General features: G+C 53.2%; 5 protein-coding genes across 5 annotated transcripts; 2 read left to right on the top strand and 3 right to left on the bottom strand.

Annotated features, from left to right (window-relative positions):
• Positions 1 to 5,602: 5,602 nt before the first annotated feature.
• CDEST_03160 (uncharacterized protein) lies at positions 5,603 to 6,043 on the bottom strand (the record flags this gene model as incomplete). The annotated part of the gene is made up of 1 exon (XM_062919319.1): positions 5,603 to 6,043. The coding sequence occupies one exon, from the start codon at positions 6,041 to 6,043 to the stop codon at positions 5,603 to 5,605; it is 441 nt and encodes a 146-aa protein (XP_062775370.1).
• A 1,521-nt stretch (positions 6,044 to 7,564) lies between these two features.
• On the top strand, positions 7,565 to 8,318 carry CDEST_03159 (uncharacterized protein; the record flags this gene model as incomplete). The annotated part of the gene is made up of 3 exons (XM_062919318.1): positions 7,565 to 7,615; positions 7,730 to 8,076; positions 8,147 to 8,318. The coding sequence occupies 3 exons, from the start codon at positions 7,565 to 7,567 to the stop codon at positions 8,316 to 8,318; spliced, it is 570 nt and encodes a 189-aa protein (XP_062775369.1).
• A 4,656-nt stretch (positions 8,319 to 12,974) lies between these two features.
• On the bottom strand, positions 12,975 to 14,172 carry CDEST_03158 (uncharacterized protein). Its single transcript, XM_062919317.1, has 2 exons — positions 13,520 to 14,172; positions 12,975 to 13,468 (listed from the first exon to the last, which is right to left on the bottom strand). The coding sequence occupies exons 1-2, from the start codon at positions 14,038 to 14,040 to the stop codon at positions 12,979 to 12,981; spliced, it is 1,011 nt and encodes a 336-aa protein (XP_062775368.1). The 5' UTR covers positions 14,041 to 14,172; the 3' UTR covers positions 12,975 to 12,978.
• A 2-nt stretch (positions 14,173 to 14,174) lies between these two features.
• On the bottom strand, positions 14,175 to 15,538 carry CDEST_03157 (uncharacterized protein). The gene has a single exon (XM_062919316.1). The coding sequence runs from the start codon at positions 15,011 to 15,013 to the stop codon at positions 14,198 to 14,200; it is 816 nt and encodes a 271-aa protein (XP_062775367.1). The 5' UTR covers positions 15,014 to 15,538; the 3' UTR covers positions 14,175 to 14,197.
• A 1,547-nt stretch (positions 15,539 to 17,085) lies between these two features.
• On the top strand, positions 17,086 to 19,218 carry CDEST_03156 (Putative zn(2)Cys(6) fungal-type DNA-binding domain, fungal transcription factor). Its single transcript, XM_062919315.1, has 2 exons — positions 17,086 to 17,456; positions 17,516 to 19,218. Exons 1-2 carry the CDS (start codon positions 17,320 to 17,322, stop codon positions 19,026 to 19,028), a joined length of 1,650 nt encoding a protein of 549 aa, XP_062775366.1. The 5' UTR covers positions 17,086 to 17,319; the 3' UTR covers positions 19,029 to 19,218.
• Positions 19,219 to 19,343: the final 125 nt, after the last annotated feature.

The following is a 19,343-nucleotide window of genomic DNA, read 5'->3' as shown; positions in this document are numbered from 1 at the left end:
TTCATGGACTACCGAGGCGTTCCTTGTCGAACAAGTACGTACCGTCTCGATGTACCTCCATACCTCCCTTCGCACGCACACACACACACACACATTGGGAGGATCTTTGGACTCAAGGGCCAGCCTTAGTGTGGTATTTTTTAGGGGTGTGATTTGACTGAGGGATGACGTTTTTTGTGAATGGAGTGGGGACCGGCAGACATGGAGGGACACGCACTAGAGAGGGAGAGGGAGAGGGGAATCATAGGACCAGAGATCAGAGAGCCTGAGGACCAGAGGGCGTAAAAGAATGGGAACGAAACACAAGACGTGAACGAGAGGCGAAAGGGGGGAGGGGCTACAATGGCCATTTGGATCGGCGGGCAAGGACGATGTGACCGTTTGAGGCTTCGATTCCACCATTCCTTGGTGGTAATGTATTACAGTACGGATAGTAGTCGGACTCTCAGGACTCCAAGCCCCTCATCTCCAAACCCAGGTTCACTCTGCCTAGTCTGCACTAGTACGGAAACATGGCGGGGGGGGAGAGGAAAGGAGAGAAGCATCTCCAACTCCCGGGCGCTGGCGATGGCGAGCTAGGCACCCGGCAGTGCCGTGCAATTGCGATGGGCCTGCCTTTGATTTCCCTCATCACGCACTTCGTATGCTGGAATTGGAAGAGGGGAACGAACCTCTCCTATTTCTCTCTCTCTCTTCTTCTCTTTCTTTCTCAGGTGAGTGTGGATGCCGTGTGCAACCACATCTAAATTTGTGGTTTCGTATATCCTCACTACTGAGCCGAATACATAAAAGAGACCAGGCGATCCCCCATAACAGCGGAACCGGCTACTGCGCGATGCAAGCCAGGAAACAACGACCTTCGGACAATTCTCTCTGTGCTTGCAGGTTCCGAGATTCCAGACTCCCCCCAGAGACCAGCGTTCGAGTGTCCCCCCCCCGCGGGTGCGACGCTGGCTAGGCTCTGCGCCGCAGCGGCGGCCTGCGATTGGGCACCGACCCCGAGAAACCGGAAACACGGGGTCTTGTCAGTGCCCTCCTCCTGGCCCAGTGTTGCGTACCATCGCAGCGAATGCCCGGTCTGCCGGCCGTAGGTAGGTGGTCTGGCAGCACAGAGTACCTACCGCAAGTACCTAGCTATCTGTAGTGTAAACGCAATTCAAGACGCGTGGGTGCGTGGTGCTGCGGACGAAACGGTGCGCATTGCATTGCATTACCGTTTGCTAGTTTGGCCACAGCAATAAATCATGTGCACACCTGAACGAACTGAGCACCTGCACATCCCGGAGCTGGCATTCAGGTTTCTGATGGTCGGTCCGCTTGCTTTTCTTAGGAAGTTGCGAACTGAGATTCGTAGGTGGCCAAGGCGGCACAAGTCCTGGGGAACCTTTCCCCTCAATTGAGACGTCAATGCCAACAACATCCCTCACCCCTGACAAGACTCTTCCCCCTTGGCTGCCTGGACCCAAGAAATAGGCCCCCGTAGGAGGTTGGCGTCAGCCCGCATTCGCATCAGCCACCCGTCATATTCAGACAATAAGGGGGGTACATGAGGAGAGAGTAAAGAAAGTTGGAACGTCAACTCGTGCAATGGTTGATTGGAGGAGGGCAGCCGTTGGGAATGAGTTGCTGCGAGGTTAGTGTGGCCGAGTTGGTTCCTTTTTGGGATCTGGAACAAGAATATGCAAATGTTTGAAGTCCGCAGCATCGAGACAGGTGGAAACAGGGGAAGAAGACAGAGTGTTGGACAGGACAGGTAGGTAAGGCGAGCGAGCTGTGCTGTGCTGGCGGCAAGGCTTCACGGGGAAGTGTCTCTTTCCAGCTGCAATTTGCATGGCTGACGAGGGCTGACTGTTCCTTCCTATCGTACTTAGGCATTCATTCGTTCATTCCTTCGGTAAGGCAGTGCGGGGGAAAGAGTGTACAGAGGATGTGTACCAGGTACAGATACGTATCGCAACAATCATCTGACTCTGACACGTCTTTGTTTGCACGATGCTCTTGTCCGTCCCCTGCCACGTCCAACCCTGATGGCTCAAAAGTCATTCGATCAATTCAATCCTGCCTTCCCGGCGCTGAGGAACATGTTCGCACCGTCCGAAACTGTCTCCCGTCGTCGTCCCGTCCAATGTCGGCGACCCGGTGACGTGATCGGAAACAGGGCTCATCTCAACCTTTTCTTCTCGAAGCCGCAGCACAACCTTACCCATGCTGCATACCCCAAAAGAGCACTTTTTACGTATTTTGACACCAGCCATTGGACAATGTGCCGACCTCCTGCGATGCCGTCTCATCCTTGGCCAACAAGAAAACGACGCAAAAAAAGGCCTTGGCCCGGTTTGTTGGTCAGTCCCTGCGGCAACGGGGACTTTTTGCCATGATTTTCCTGCTTTCGTTTTTCTTGTCCACCGGTCGCTAGCGTACTGGGCAACTCTGCCGTCGAGTCCGAGATGCGATCACGACGACGACGACAACGACGACGACGCAGACGACGACAAACCGCCCGGTCCCCGGAACACTTTCTCCAATGTCGCTTCCTATCCACTTTCCACCTCGACCAGAAAACCAACACTCCGCTCCCCCAGCCACGAAATACGAAAGCGCCCGGGTTGTTGTGTCGACAAAGGAAAACCGTATCCGCCACGTCCCGTGTCCTCCGTGGACCTCGTGTGTTACCAGCCCCCTGAGTGCGGATTAATATGCCTTTTACTCAATCCGGACACAAGGTTGGGTTTCCCAACAGGGTGGCCCAGGGTGGAAATGGAAGCACAACGCGCGCCTAAACCTTGCAGAGCTACGAACAATGCCCATTCATGCTTCAATACTGGAATGTCAACGTCGCACACCACACGACAGGACAGAGGCGGACGCGAGAAAAAGCTTTTGGGTAAAAATAGCTCCGCGGCGCCTCCCTTCCCCAGCGCGCCCCGTCCCACACACCATCGCACTCATTCCATCCATTCCGTCTATTCCACCCACCACCCACCACCACCCACTCCGAAAGGCACCGCGGCAAAATCCGCCCGCTTTCGGTTCATCCTCCCACCACCCGCCCGCCCGCCTCACTCATTGTCGTCGTCCTCGTCGTCGGACAGACTTGACACAGCCACCTCTGTGGCCCCTCCAGCACCATTCGCCATCGAGCTATGTATCATCTATCCGGCCGTTCACCGTTGGCGTCTCGCCATTTGCCAACGTGCTCTCGCCAGCTGACGCCCCTCCAACTGTCTCCTAGTCTGCTCTCTGCTTAGCTTAGTCTGCTCCTCGCATTTGCACTGATCCAAAGGGTCCTTGCTATTGTTTCTAGCGCCGATCTCGACATTCTTTGGCCCTCTCCTGACCACCCCCTTTGTCCTACCGCACCCGTGCCTTTGACCGTAGCCTGTCCACCCTCATCCTACCGCCGTCAAGACATAATCCTGCCCGCCGTCACTCGATGACCGGGAGCCCCAGGCAGGAGGCCGCTGAATCGCAATGCCAGAATATGGCATGTGGCATGCTGCATGCCTGCCTGCTTACCTGCCGGCACCCCTTCAGATGAGGCTCCGGATCTGAGCCCCCAAATCCGACTTGACGCCCGATCGTTCATCCAAATCTTCAATGCGACGCCGCACTTCTGGACCCTCATCTCACTCCGCAAAAGTGGACGGATAGTCAAGGGGAGACCCTTCAGATTTTCCAATCCTGGGATCAAGATTGCAGCGCCATCCCCACACTCCCGGCCGCCCGTGGTCGTCGTCGCCACCCCCCGTGGTCGGAGCTCGGGTCCTGTGAAGAAATCCTACCCTGAAAGTCCTGACGACCGGGCCCGCTGACGACTTCGGTTGCGTCGTCTTTGCAGGGCTGAGCCGATCAACGGGGGGGAGGGGTCTGGCTCTCGCAATGTTGGCCTTGGACCTTGGACTTTGGACCGTGGGCATTGAAGCTTGACTGGCCTTTCATCTGTTTGTTGAACGCTCAGACACATCGCATCGAAGTTCAGTCCAAGTAGAGATTAAACCTGCGCGATCGTCCCCCCTCCTCCCCCCCTGGCTACGGCCAAGAGGTCCGATCAAGGCCGTGCCTGCCTGCGGCCGGTGGGACTATCCCCGTTGAAGCTTTCTCGGCTCCGGACCACATGAGTACTCGGTCTGGGGAAGTACCCGGCTTGGCTGGCTGATGATAGATTGCTCGCCGTCCGTCATGTTGTGTTTGCGATGACCTGTGACCTGTGACCTTTGACTTGGGCGAGAGCGCGTGGGATCGTCGCTGGATTTTGATTTCTGTGCTCGTAGGTGACCCTTCCCCCCCGGATGATTAGAACACATTGGACAAAACCTGCGATAGAGCGAGCCGTGCTCTTCCGGACGATTAGACCTCTTGGTACTAAAGAAGTCTGTCAGATGAGATGTTCTAGCTGGTCTCAAGGTTAGGTGTCATCAGGAGATTAGTCCTTATTGTCTTTAGGTTATAGATAATACTGCTAGTCTTCTTAATTAAATAAATAGCCGGTCTAGTCTAGTTTATTAAAAAGTAAAAAGAGGTTTATCCTACTAGATGCCCTACAGTCGTCTTAAAAAAACCTACAAAATTTCCCCCTCGTCCTTTCTGTCTCGGGTAGGCCCCAGCCTTAGAGTAACATTTCATCTGACTTGTACTTGTAGCTTCTTTAGGATGGATATTGCGAGGAATAGTAAAATCTGATAGTGAAGGCAAGCATCTGATTATTAGGTGTATGTGTGTGACTACAGCCATATCCCGCCCTCTTTAGTTAAATCTATTATGACGCATTAAAAAGGCATAAAACTAAGCGCATCCTCCCTCTATCATGCTGCCGATTGGAACCTTTATGTCCCCTCTGTTAATGATAAGTCCTGGAGTGGGCAGACAGCCTGGAATTGCTCCATCCGTCCGTTGATTGATCATCTCCTGCTGTCGTTTTTGATGATGTCTGACCAGACACATCGACGTAATCTTCCTCCATGGAATCATTGCAGCCTTGGTTGTTCTTATACTGTTGGTATCGCAGGGTCACTCGAGTGAGCGAACAGTCTCAATATTGTGAGGTTATTCGTAGATAGCTGGGTGTGTAGAAGGAAGGGTCTAACTGAAGGGCAGCAACCTACTCTGACGGAGATGGATCCGTGTGATCTGATTAGCCCAGTCAGGCCGCCGTCGTCACTTTCCCATCGATAATCCGATCGGCATTCCAACATCTACTTCTTCTTCTTGTTTTCCGGTCGGCTTTCGTCTTGTGTGTCGGTGTCGAAGTCTCGATTCCGTTTCTCTCGTTGGTTTGCCATTGCCCTTTCTCTTTCGTCCACTTTCCTCTCTCTCTCTCTTCTAACTCCTCTTTTCTCTTCGCCAAATCTTCCTCCGCCTTCTTACTCTCGGCCTCTTCGTTCGCCTTTTTCTTGGCCTCCTCATTAGCTCCCTGAACAGCCGATCCAGAGACACTTCCATCGCCCTTCTCTCTGTTCTTGGCGACATCTTGATTCTTCTGATCCCTCTTGAGGGCCCTTTTCTTCTTTTGCTTCTTCTGCCTTCTTCTTTGCATCTTCTTTCACCTTGACGTAATCGATGGCTTCGTCTTGATCGTATTGTTTTCCGTGGTAGTTGACACCTCTCAGATTCTGTGCAACCTTAAACGCCTCCTCGACCTCGGCATAAATGGGTCGAGGCCGCATGTCCAATCGTAAAATCGTCTCAAACTTCTTGATCTGCTCTCCGTTGCGGTATTCCACTTCCCAAGATGTAGGAGTTGTGCCCCAGTCATGCAGAATGCCGCCCATACGTTCTTCACTGCGGCTTGATTCAGGGGCCCGGCGAATGAGGTCATGGCGCCGCAGACCTTTTCGTTGGGGATGTGGTCGGCGACAAAAGCGAAAATGCGCCTCCATGTGCTGGTGTAGTCGGTCAGGGTTGCTGGCTTCAGCATATTGTTAAAAGGCGCCAGAATATCCCCAAGCCAGGCTCGGCGGCTAAGCTCCGAAAGAATTAGCTGGCCCATTTGTTGTTGGAGATACTGCAGTGATGACGACGCGAAGCACGCGGAGACCACCTGCATAAAGGGTGACAGCGCGTCGTTTCGAGCGAGAAGCGGTGAAGGACATGATCCCGTGACATCTGGCGATAAGCGTCGTTTTAGAACGGGGGTTTCGAGGATTTCATAGATCTCGTTTCGATAATGTCATGGGTTTCGTTTCGAAGATACGACGACTACAACTTGCCGTCAGGATCTTTGGATAGTGACATCCCAAGGAGAGAGTCGATCGTCTGGATGTCCCGGTCGTTAGTCTGTTCTTTGAAGCGTTCAATCGTCTTGGCCGTCTCATTCCGTTGCCTAGCCGTCCGCTCCAGCTTCTTTGAACATCTGAAGCCGCTCCTTGACCACTTCATCCCATTCCTCATTTATCACATCCAGCTCGATGCGATGTCTCCCTGCTTCTTGTTCATGCCATGACTCATCCCGAAGGAAGTCAACATGCGTAAGTAGCTGAAGCGGTTTGTCTCTCATCCTGTATTCAAAACAGGGTCGACCTAGGTGGGAATGACGTCTTAGTATGGGTTGTTTTGTTGGAGCTGTAGGACCGGAGATCGTGGGTGTGTAAACGCTGGGAGGTCCCACTCGTCCAGTTCGACACCTTCTTCCACTTCCTCTCAACGGTGCTTGACAGGGATGACGGCAGGAAGGCCGGGGGGCAGCAAGAAAATTGTTGGAACAGGGATGTGCCATCATGGGCGAATTGGGTTGTTCTTAGATGATGGCGATGCGGCTGGGAGGTTGGGGGACGGCCGCCCGTCGACAGAAAAAGCGCCTTGCAACCATCACCTCCCCCCATTCAGGGCAGGAAGGAGTCGGGAACTGGTATTAATGAGGCTGGAAGAAAGCTAGCCATTTTCATCGAGGAAGGGATGGATGGTTCGAAATGACGGATGAAAGGTTGCCTGAAATGAGGGAAAAGAGTTGAGTTGAAGTGAGGACGATGTAGTCTGGGCGGCCTAGGTGTTGCTTCCTATGTTTGTCGAGCTGTGAAAAAGGAGCGGTGGTGCAAAATTGGTGAGGTAGTGATGGTAAAGCGACTGGAATAGTAGGAAGAAAGTTGGTTGAGGTTTCTAAAGTAAGGTAAATGAGGGAAAGTAAGTGAGAAAAGGTAAATGAGGGAAAGTAAGTGAGAAAAGGTAAGTGAGGGAAGGTAAGTGAAATAAAGCAAGTGAGTGAAGACAAGTGGGGAAGGCAAGTAGGGTGGTAAGGGAGTTTTATATACGGAAGGTATGCAAGCCTGAATGACTTTAATAGGGTTTCTGGAAGCAGACATTACGGCAAAAGCAAAGCATCGTGGCTGCTACAATTAGCAAATTTAGGTGTAGGCAAGCGCTTTCTTTGTTGTTTATCCTACCTGCCTACCCGTACAATCGTTTATAGAAGAGCGTCACTTTGTTGTGCCTTCCTTTGCGATGTGTATAGTCCTCTACTACTGAAGGTCTGACTGCTGCCTGTTTGCCCCTTCCCTCCCTTCAACCCCCCTTCCTGCTCAGGTGTTTCCTCCTTATATGCTTGCTCCAGTCCTTTCCCCCCTCTTCCAAAATGTTCCTCCGTATCAGTTGGCTCCTTCCTCCTTTCTTCAAAGCAATTTGTGTTTCCACATCACTCTCCAACCTGGGTACCATCTTTTGTTTTCATCTTTCGTTTTCACATCACCTTCATGACTCGACCCCGTCAATTCTGACAGCGACATCAGGATCGATCTAGAGTGGCGCCACGGCCTACAAGCACAGTTCCGGCAACTCCTTACCAAGAGCTTCGCCGCCATACCCCTCTAAGCCGTCAGCCGAGAGACCAGGGCATCGCGATGACCTCCAGGCCACCGATGCTCTGGTAGTCTATCTGCCTCTCGAGACAAAATTCAGCGACATGACCCACCCGCGTGTCGACAAGGCAATGGACGCAATGGCGGCCAACCGTCAGGCCATTCTGCTTGAAGCAGAACAGGATATGAAGAGCCTTCGGCCAACCTATTCATCCCCGGGTGATAACAGCCATTCTTCGCTTACCCAGCATCAGTTCAATCGCTACATGCAGGACATCAAACAGAAATCGTAAGTTATCCTTTCACCTCTACTTCTACTCCTTCCTCTTCTACGGGACAGTAGTGCTGATTACGTGTAGCGTGGGAGAGTTACCGACTGTCGAGGATATAGAAGACTTCTTTTGGATCATCCAAAAATGCTCGGGAGACGGAAAACGCCCCGTGTCATTTTCTTACTACAAGAGGAAGGCCTTCCCAGGGTGCTTGGCCTTTCCAAGTCTATCACGAGGAATTCGTCTGGAGCTCGAATAACGCTGCACGACTCAGTATGTCTTCCTTCGTTGGGAGCACTTTTGTGTGATTCTGACATCATGAAGACAGCGTACTTCAAACCCTTCTGGCAGACGGGTTTCTCACTGTCGATCCAAGGATCCAGCGCTAATGGATCAAAGGCGCCTTGATACACAAAATGCTCACCGCGATGGTGACTGAGGGCCTGCAACAGTGCACGAGCTCCTGGGACGTTCTCGTGTCCCGGGTTCTTTCAATCGCATGTATGTATACATTCGCCAGTCGGGCCGGCGACATCACTATCTCTGGTGGCTACGACGATTCTTTCTGTCTTGCATGGAAAGACCTCTAGGTCCAGTTGAACATCATGCCAAGCGGGGAAGAGAAACAGACCATAAAGACAACAATTCGTCATGCCAAAGGCTACAAGTTTGTTCTCTAGCATTCTCGAACCGGTGGGCTGGGTTGGGAATACAGATGTAATAGGGTTGTTGATATCACAGGTGAAGATGTAATTTAGACGGTACAGTCTTCTGGCAGGGTAAAGTAGCTGTGATGCCATTGATAACAACTGATATCTAAGGAAAGGAAGACAGAGAGCAACGGGACCCCCCTCTGTAGCAGTAGTCTACATAAGCAAAGTAAGTGCACTAGGTGCTAGCTGCCGGCTGCACCCCTGGCAGGGACCCAGTTCATGCAAATGTCGCCAACAACACTCGTTTTCATGCCTTTTTTATGGTGTACTCTGATCCGGTCCTTGGGATGATTATGCATAACCGCTAGAATATCAACCTCTATCACGTATGCTTTGGGACGATTGGCCATCTGATGAAGTCCTGTGTCGCTCGCTAATCAAGCGGACATGATTCTCCACTTATACCGAGTCAGCCGGAGCCCCGTGCCCCGTACATTCGGCCCCGACTTCGCCAAAGCCGGCCAACGGAGATTGTAGTATCACAAGACTAAAGGGGTTGAATGGTCTCAACTATGTGAGATCCATGTTCACCGAACGACTGCACGTATAGGCACACATGTAACAGAGTGTATTTGCATTCTCCACAAAAATCCTCATCCAGGGGAAATCGACACTTGAGACACTTGTTTGCACCTGTTGCTGCTGCTATCTTCCCCTGCTATTGCTTCAACTTCACTCTGTAATCTATGTATTCAATTTAATACATTTTAGAGACGCGAAGTTCGGAGACCTTACTGTGTCTATGTGTTAGGGGTGCCACAAATAGTGAAGAGGTCAGTAAGGAGGATAGGTGTAAGTAGGTAACTGCATTCAACTTCAGCTCTCTTTCTTCTAGATCAGTGAGAAAAATACCCCTATGTAAACAGGTCTCCGCTAATGACACGATCGTCCCTGCCATCGATCACATCGGCCCGATCGGCGGGCATGTAGTTTGGCGGAGGACGGGGTGTATTGTGCTTCGGCGACGGAGGAGGAGGTGTATCGGGCCTTGGCGACGGAGGAGTTCAGCTGACATCTCCACAGTTGTTGTTATCGTTAATAACTGTGTCGGTGTTGTTTGTAGTAAGTTCTAGGCCATCACTGGCGACGCTCTCGTCGACATCAGAATCTGGGTCAGCCTCGCTGCTGCTGCCATCTGAAACGACCCTTGCTGGGGGTTTTGGTGGAGGTCTGATTGGGACCCTTGTGTCAGCGACCTTCTTTAGGAGAAATTCTGGTTCGTCAACGATGTTGCATTCGTCTTCTATTAGAGGGTGGGTTGACCTAGTCCTTCGTTTCTTTGCGGGACCACCACTAGGCGTTTCGGAATCATTGCCCTGCATTCTACTAGAGCTAGCCATGATAATGACAGCTCGGGGCTGATTGTAAGGTTCCTTAGATAAGTTAAATGTTAGCTCCAACAACAAAGCCAGTAGGCACCAGCTTAGGGTCGGAAGTGTTGGGCGGAATGTAAAGATGACTGGTCCGCTGTTTCCTTCGAGGTCTGCCAAACAACGCAAGGCATCCTAACCACCAAATAACACTGAAACCCTTTGCAATAACTTTAGAAATCGCTGCAAAACTTAATTAAAGAAGTCCTCATGTAATAGGTAGGACAGCAGGAGCAAACTATACAATTTGTGCAATCATTTGTTAGCCCAAAGGGCTGCTTGGGATACCTACTTGTAGGTCTCTGTCAGGCAGCCCTTTACAGGCAGGCCTCAGCCACGGAAACCGTGGCTCAGGAAAACTGCACGGCCATTCTCAGTCGCTCCGATATCCTCATTTCCATTTGTCCACTTATGTCTCAAAACCGTTGTGCGCCAAGTACTTGTGCTTGTCTGCTTGTTTGCGGATGGTTGTGTGGGTCTGGAGGGTCTTGCGACTGCAGGCTCGGGTTGGGTTGCCCTCACTGCTGCCAGCCAGCGCTGTCGCTGGGCGTCGTCCTGCTAGCTTCCGTTCTGGGTTTCCTGAAGCCCGCGTTGTCCGTCGGGAGTGGAGCTCAACTGTGCGGTTGCGACCGGGCGGACGCCGGGCGGCCCGGCCCCAGGTGGGGCTAATGCATCATCCCGTTAATTGTCGGCCAATGCCTGTCCAAAACAACAACACGACGAAAAACAACACGAAATCGAGTGAGATTGTGTTTTGTAACGAAAACTCATCTCAGTAGGCGTCTGAGCACGAGTCGATCAGTCCTAGCATTAGAAGTACCGACTGAAACTGCCTTGCACTGATCGCGAGTAAGAGATCGCACTACCTGGGTGCTCTTTAGGATCGTTCGGACGACCTAGACAATCTAGATAATCTAGATGAGAGTGGACAAGATGAAACTTCAGCCAACCCTCGAGGAGCGCGTGTTGGCGACAAACTAAAGTCCTATAACCACAGTGTGGATGGTTTCATCAGATGATATGACACAGCAGATAGGATCCTGCGTCTACGTCTAGCTTATCCCGTGTCGGTGAGCTCGGTGACTGAATGGTATCTGCTTTTTGCATCTGTTCTGCATAGTTGCGGTGCTTTGCATAGCTGCATGATGGAGCAAAACATGTGGAGATGTTGGCTGGATTCATGGAACGCAAAAGAATCGGCTGTTTAACACAGCAAACTGCAGGTTAGTGGAGCCTTAACTATCTACCGACCAATGAATGCTAGGATCCAGCGCATCTGTCAGTCCCTGGTGGAAACATGAGGTAAGACCACCGGAACAGCCCCAGACAAACAGGTGGCTTTCTGTGGTCCAGCGCCCCTATTGGACATGTCGGCGGCCAATTTCCGGTAGTATCCACACGATCTAAGGTTTCCCCTTGCCGGAAATGACTCGTGTCCACCCCAATTCTGCCACTTTGGCTGATCCGCGCCATCGGACACCGCCCACCAGAAATCTATATAATCATCGATTCTCTCCCAGGTTTCTAACTCTTTTTCCTTTCTTCTTTAGCTCTCTTTGTGCGTAAACCCCTATACCTACCTTCTGACGATTCCTGCTAACGGATACAAATCAGGCCTTTTGGCTTAGATCAAGTGTAGTATCTGTTCTTTTCAGTTTAATCTCTGAAAGGTCTCTAAGGAGACCAATCGTGATTATTCCTATTTTTGGCTTCAGGGAAGAGCCCTCTGTGCTTGCACATGGCTCCTCCCACAGTGTCCCTGGTATTACACTGCCTCCAGGCGACGCGAACATTTTTTCATTGTATGCTCTGGTTCATCCAGGGGTATGGAGAAGAAATTTCCCAACAAGCGGGCCGTAGCCAGCGCACCAGCCACTTCCCCACCCTCGGTTCCGGGCCGCAGCCACTAGGCCGTTTTGGGCTTGGGCAGTACAAACCACCACGTGACCCCACACCAACACTGTCAAGGTAGTCGCGCTTCAATGTGGTTCCTACCCACTTGGAGTAGACGCGATGCTCTTGACAAGCTTTACATCCTGCTTCAATAAAATGGCACCAGTCTCTGTCGACAACAAGGTTCAAACCGGCCCGATGCCATTAACTTCGGACGGCTGACCAGGTGTTTGACACCATCCAGCCCAATTATCGAATGATGGTAGCAATCACCTGGATGCAAGAACAGATGCTGAAGTGCAGATGGGATTACTCTTACGGTCTGGCCGAGTTTGTCAAATCACAGGAAGCCGTTTTCAAAGTCAGATATTTTACCCTAGCGTCATCTCGACGAGATTCTTCCAACTCTGGACTTGAGAAACCGGCATCTGCAAAAAAAGCCCTCCAAGGATGAAGTTTGCCTGACTCTGATAATCGTCTGTCGGAACGCCACCTACTTGACTGATGCCCAGCTGTGTCGGGCCATGAATTTCGAAAGCGAGAGCGTTCCGTCCGACCCGTCGCTGCACTGCTCTCTACATGATAAGAGATGGGACTGCCGACGTCTATTATTTGGTCGAGTGTCAAGTGGGGGACACACCGAATTAATCCCAATGCCACCACAACTCACGGATGAGATGGCAAGAATGATGGCACAGATGACACAGGACGACACACGGGATGAGAGTCTGTTTGTGCTCTGCTTTTTTTACACCAACATTATCCGACTTCGCAAATTCCATCTCGACACCGCATCATATCCGACTCGGTACAGGCACAACACTATCAACCATGATAGGCCAAGCTCCCAGAGCCCACGCCAACGAGCAACTTTTGGAAAAGTTTGAAGCCGATTAAACCACCGCCCAACATGAACTACACATCGCCCGCCACAAGCCCGGAATCACACGACCTTGAACGTCTTCTCATTCCATCCATACGCCCGCTTGAGCCGTCGCGCGTAGATGAGCGTCCTGTACCCCTCGATCTGCGACTTGTGGGGCCGGTGGGTGGTGAATGGCCTCTTCGCCGCCATCGTCTCGGGCGGCACGAAGGTGAAGACGGAGCCGTACTTGGGCAGGACGGAAAACCCGAGCTCCGCCATGGCGCCCTTGAAAGCCGCCCAGCTGACCGCGCCTCGTGACTTCGACTTGTCGAACAGGGTCCCGAAGACCTCGGCGGTCCCGGCGCTGACCTTGAATGTCTGGGGCTCGACGGTGGTGTCCTCTGACGCGGGCTCGGTTTGGGGGCCGATCTCGAAGGCGGACGAGTGAGACGGTCGCGTCTTTTCCTTCTGCTTGCGCTGTTCGACCAGGGTCTCGAGCGGCTCGGGGGCCGGGATCGGGAGCGGCGTCCAATCCTTCTCGCCCTGCTCGATCTTGGCCTTGTACTGGCTGTACTGGTCCTGGATATCGGAGAAGCACTCGTCGACGAGATCCTAGTACAGGAAGCCGAGCCTTGCGCCGGCTTTGTCGACGATGAACTGGTCGAGAGTTCGGAGGGCGCCCTCAGTCATTCCCGGCTCCAGAAGTGTGTCGATTGGGGCTGCAAAGTCGCGGAGGTCGAGGTCCGTCTTGAGGTTATTGAGTTCCGCCTCCAGCTCTTGAGATCTCGAAACAAACAGTTGGCCCTTTTTGCGTGATGGCGCTGGCATCGTGACGGTCCTGGATAGATCCTGGACGAAAACGATCGCGATGGCTAGGTCACAGAGAGACTCGAACTCGCTCTCGTCCAGGTTCTCCCGCTCTGACGGGTGAGCCTGATGGAGGTCGGCCAGCTTCTTCAACCATTCGACGGCCTTGGAAGCGGTAGTGTCTGGTTGACAGAGACGGAGTACATAATGAAGCTGAGGGTTGCTCCTTGTCAAGTCGCCGGGATTGCCCTTGAGCGTCACACGCGGGTTGCCGACGCTGTCGTAGGCGTTTGAGGTTCGCTTGTACGAGAATGACCCGGTGCGCCTTGTCATTACCCAGGCCGTCGAGGCGGTCCAAGAGCTGGCAGAGGTAGTTTCAGATGGCGGCTCCCTTGACGGTGCTGTGGACTGTGTCGAACACGGCGGCGCTGATGTACTTGTCGGTGTGGACGCCCATCCGGCGTCCCTTTTCGTCGGGGAGAAGCTCCGGTCAGCTAAAGAACCAGAAGTTGACGTTGTGGGCCAAGACGACCGGTTCCGAGTACAAGCTGAGGCGTTCCGTGATCGAAGCTGCCTGGTCACGGGCGCTTACGACGAGATCGGGCAGGGACAGATTGGCGGGAGGGTCCTCGATGCTGAGCTTGGAGAATGCGGTCGACGCCGTCACATCCGACATCGTAGGACGCTGTTTCTGGCTTCGCTCCTTGGAGCCCTGCTCGAGGATGTCCTCGATGAGAATGTTCAACAACTGCAACAGAGTGGTTTGCCGCTGTAGGACGAGTTCGCCCGTGGCCTGTGGAATGCAGACCTTGGCCGCCATAGCTGCGCCAAAGTCGCGGTACACTTGTTCGTGGTCCGATACGATCCTCGTCGACAGTCCGTATTGCTCTCCGTCTATGAAAAACGTCCAACAATCCTTGAAGGGGTTGACGTGACGGAGGCCTCTGGTGTGCATGCTTTCGTCAATGATGCCGTAGTCACCTTCGCCATTGTTGGGGCCAGCGAAATACTGTTGCGCGAGCGATCTTTTGGCCCGGTGCTCCAGCATGCTCAAGAGATGCTCGGGTCGCTCGGTGAGGTCGCGCAAGTTCCACTCGGAGACGATCTTGTACATGTTGCCCAAGGAAACATCCCGGGAATGCTTTAGCAGAACGCCGTCCATCATGCCGGCTTTGACGCAGCTCGCCCGCTGTTTCTGGTTGAAACCCCTCCAGATGTCCTCGACAACGGCGCCGTGTCTCTTGTGCTTGCGAACGAGGTCGCCATGGAGATCCCTCACAACTTCGCTTCTCGATGGCTCCTGCATTTTTGACGTTGTAGGAGTGAATCTTGTGTAGGTGTCTACAAGCAAGATGAGTTACTTTTGAGAAAGAGAATCTTGCCCCTGCGCAGCACACGATTGGTTAAGATAGTGAAGTGAAGAGAGGCGGTTGAGGGATGAAATAAACATTCGCCAAAAGCCACGTCCTGTTTGCATCAGCCACAGCATCCAACTCCAGCCACGCTCACCTCAAATGCATCCTTGTCACCATGACACTTTGGAGCTGGCTACCTCCCCAATCCAGACTGGTTTCACCACCTCATAGGCCTGTAATTCGGGTGGCTGCAGCTCTATTTCGCTCGTACAGCCCTATAATTCTCGAATGACGCGACTCTTGGAGAAGGCGGATAGCTTTGAGGTCAGTCACTGCACTGAGTCCTGAACCTGGCAGTTGTGAGCCGTTGTGGGATGGGGTTCAAAGACTCTAGACCTTCCCGGCGTCCATTCGAATGACTACAAAAGGCTCGCCCGCCTAGTCGCCATGTCACGCGCTTGTCGAGCTAACAAAGACCCTCCAACTAGTGAAATCTATAGGGCTGCTGGCTGCCGCGTCTTCGATGGAGCTGGTTGATATACACTTACCAACTCGAGTTTGGTACCAGAGAGAGCGGGCCTGGTTGCCGCTCCCTGCAAGTCAGGCTGCAGACATGAGCAACCTTTCAAAGAAAGACGGCCCTGGTTGTTGGAGGGCATACTGTGTATTCCCTATGGCGCAGTCACTTCGGGAATCAGCACTAATGCGAATCCTGCGACAGGGGCAAAGTCGACACAGGCCTGGCTCTTGTTTCTGCCCCGTGCAAGGATTCTCTTCTCGATCCACGATCTACTCGTCATAGATCAACGGCTGCCTGGCTTGGCCCGAGTTAAAGCGCGACGACATCTGGGGGGCTCCGTTTAGAGGCCACGTTGTAAGCCGTGGCAACAGCTTATCCAAGAGATTCGGATGTCGTTCCTGAATAGTTCTCTCAAAAGCTTGATGAGTTGCGGGTGAAGGGTCTCGGGCAGGCCTCCGACGCCTGGGGCAGTTCCTGATGGTCGCGCTGGGACCCTTGAAGAAGAGTGACTCGATGATAACATTGGGGTAAAGTGTGCCCCGAGAGAACCACCCAACTTTGCCGGCACTGGGCATGTTCTCTGCCAGCTTCTCGAAAAGGTCAATGAAGGTTCTGCTGGAACGTCTCTTATACCTATCTACTTGTTCGACTCATTGAGACGTGTGACTCCGTTGTCAACTAGGATAGCGTGGAAGCGGTTGCCAATTGTTTCCTTCATGGGCCTAGCAGCGACAGTAGAATCAAATCCTCCGCCGACAGCGCTAACAATGCAAACGCAATCACTGACGAAGAGTCTAATGCAGACGGTTTCCTCCTTATTAGAGTCACTCGTCAGCCAGTCAAGTTAACGTCCCGCAGATGTCAACACTATAGTCGTAAAGTATCTTTCTTAGTGCCATTCAGCGTATACTCAAGCTCAGGGTAGAATTGCACGCCGTATATCATCTTCGTCTGGTAAACAATTCCAGCGCAAGCGCATTTGATGCTTTGTATACTTACTTGTAAGAACTATTAAGCCTTTTTTATGTGACTTGAAGAGCTTATTAAAGTAAGATATATGGGCATGGATTGTCTCTCCAAGGCTGGCAAAGAGGCAATCTGTGTAGGAGTCACCTAAGCTGTAGGTGGTAATGTTAGCACGACCGTACTCTCAGGCCGCTCTACAGGCGACATTGTCAGAGTAGAATCTTTAGGCAAGTTCCTGGCAACCGTAGCAGATATCCAGAACAGGAGCGCGGAGCTCAGAAGCGAATAGATCGTAGACATAAGGGGGCTTCCAGACAGTATAGTTCCTTTCGGCTTAAAGGGTGAGAAGCTCCAGCCTACGACTCATGTTACCCCAAATGCGGCACTCACCACCCATGCGAGCTGCTGCCAGGGCTCCCATATGTGCTAGTGTGCTAGAGCCTAGCGGGGGAGGCGGTGCTGGTTTTCAAAGCCACGGGTTCATCTCTCCCCGAGTCCCCCATCCCCCAATTATTATACCTCCCAGTGCGTAGCGTGCGCGGGGATAAACCCCCATACCGTTTCCCCTCAACACCACTGACAGCTCGACCTTGTTAGTCGCCGCTGGCCCAGCTTCATTGTTTTCCTGCTCGCGTAGTCGTGACAGTGACGGGGAGTGAGATTTCCCCTTCTTCTTATTAAACAAGGAGTGATGATACATTGCCTGTTTGTCTCATTCAGGACCCGGGGATTCGCGGCGGAGGGACAGCAGCAACGCATTCTCATTCATCGATGCTCACTTCAAGACCTATGAGGCCGCTTCCCGGTCCTCAGATCCTCACCTTTGCCCTCGAGAACTGGCCGCACAACTCGGGGCCCATCACCAGAGCCAGCAAGCCCAAGGTCCGAACAGGATGCATCACTTGCAAGTAAGTCTGCACGTCTTGAGCCCATGAGTCAACCTGCCCCTTACCAAAGCTTTTTCCAGACGACGCAGAATCAAATGCGACGAGACCAAGCCGTCCTGTCAGAACTGTCTCAAGCGCCGGGTATCGTGTGAGGGGTACGAACTCAAACCGCCAAGAGCGTCCTCGCAACCACAGCAGTTCTTCCGATCCAGCCACTCACCCATACTGGTTGAGCCGAGCTACCAGGGCCTCGTCTTTACGACGCAGCTGCAAAAGGACCACTTCGATCAGTGGCTGTCGTTCGCCGCCGACATCCTCGTGTTCCCCTCGCAGCTCATCACCGACACGATCCCTCAGATCGCCCGCTCGGACCTGGCGGTGCGGAATGCCGCCTTCGCCATCGGCGCGGCGGCGCTGGGCAGCAGCACTCGCGAGGAGCGCCTCGCGGGCAAAGGTCCTTACTATGCGGATGCTCTCGGGTATTACAACCGCGCGTTGAAGCTGACCGCGAAGTCGCCTCCGACAGAGGAGACCTTTCCCGGCGTCTTGATGACATGCCTTTTGTTTTTCATGTTCGAGGCCCTGCAAGGGGGCAGGAAAGCGGCGTTGACGCATCTCAACCACGGCAACAACATCCTCAATCAGTACGAAAAGCGAGTCCACAACAGGCGTGATCCTCTGGTCGCGGCAATAGCCTCCAACTTCCAGCGCTTGACGCTGCAGTCATGGAGTCACAACGGGGACCACCCAAAGGAGACTGAGGCACAGGCGCCATGGTGCTGTCGGGGCCAGACGAGGCGGTATGCGGTCGACGAGATGCCGGACTCGTTCGGATCCCTCGACGAGGCCCATCGCTGGTGGGAGATCACACAGCACCACGTCATACACCACGCGCCCATATTGATAGGGTTCCGTGTCGAAGGGACGGGAAACAAAGCACCTTCTTTCCCTGCGAACCAGAGTCTCCCGATACCTCCAGAGCATGTAAAAGGATACAATCGATTCATCAAGGCATGGCGGGCCAGATTCAAACCTCTGTTGGAGGCGCAGGAGGGGACGGAAATGGATGACCAGGAGCGTCTCAAGGCCCTCGGTTTGCGGATTCACTCGACATACTTGTCTGTCCCGATCATGACGGCAAACTACACCGACGCCGACGCCCTAACCCAGATGACGCCCGTCTTCCGCGAATACGTCGCCCTCAGCGAGGAGTTCCTACACCTCCAGAAACGGCTCACGAAACTGGAGGGCGAGAAATTCACCGTGGACAGCAACAGCCCGACATGGCCCCTCGGCGCGGCCGCCATGCTCTGCGTCGACGGGGCTGTCAAGGCCGACGCCGTGCAACTCCTCCGTGGGTTCCCGCGGCGTGACGGTTTGTGGGACACACAGGTCTGGATGAGCATGATGCAGAGCTACGAGTCGGCTAACATCGTGATCGCTGGCCGCGCCGGCGGCGAGAAGAAGGAGGCGCAGCACCTGTTCGATGTGGAGGTTGTGTACGACGACAAGTCGGTGGCGTGGATCAGGCAGGTGGAAGACCCGTCGAGTGCCAGTCCCGAGGAATTGGAGTACAGAATCAATCTCCCGTGAGAGATGGTGAATATATTGCAGTTTCTCATGACGTCCACCCATCGGCTGTTCGTGACTGACGCATTTGTGAAGCTAATAAGGATGGGCTGAGTTTCTTGGCAGTTAACACATTTCGCTCATTGTGTTTTTCTAGTCATTTGTGATTACTTCACTGCAAGGCGGCAGCACTCCTACATGGACCGCATCGGTGCGAGTCAGCCCGGATCATGTGCAGGCGGGGGCCCGGACTCTGGAAACCCGGCCCCACCTCTCCGGCACGGCGACTCGGCGATTCGGCGAAGGGCCCGGCCAAGAAAAGAATGAACCAACGAACTT

Source organism: Colletotrichum destructivum, chromosome 2, assembly GCF_034447905.1.
Source record: "Colletotrichum destructivum chromosome 2, complete sequence".
Lineage (NCBI taxonomy): Eukaryota > Fungi > Ascomycota > Sordariomycetes > Glomerellales > Glomerellaceae > Colletotrichum > Colletotrichum destructivum.
Note: the sequence above shows the minus strand (reverse complement) of the source record. Positions and strands in the feature narration are given on the sequence as shown.

Excerpts from the sequence above, each read along its gene's own strand:
- CDEST_03158 (XM_062919317.1), bottom strand. The coding sequence starts at position 14,040 with ATGACAAGGCGCACCGGGTCATTCTCGTACAAGCGAACCTCAAACGCC. Across the intron at positions 13,469-13,519 it reads GGCGCAAGGCTCGGCTTCCT|CCAGTACAAGGCCAAGATCG; the intron begins GTACTAGGATCT and ends GGACCAGTACAG.
- CDEST_03157 (XM_062919316.1), bottom strand. The coding sequence starts at position 15,013 with ATGCAGGAGCCATCGAGAAGCGAAGTTGTGAGGGATCTCCATGGCGAC.
- CDEST_03156 (XM_062919315.1), top strand. The coding sequence starts at position 17,320 with ATGCTCACTTCAAGACCTATGAGGCCGCTTCCCGGTCCTCAGATCCTC. Across the intron at positions 17,457-17,515 it reads ACAGGATGCATCACTTGCAA|ACGACGCAGAATCAAATGCG; the intron begins GTAAGTCTGCAC and ends AGCTTTTTCCAG.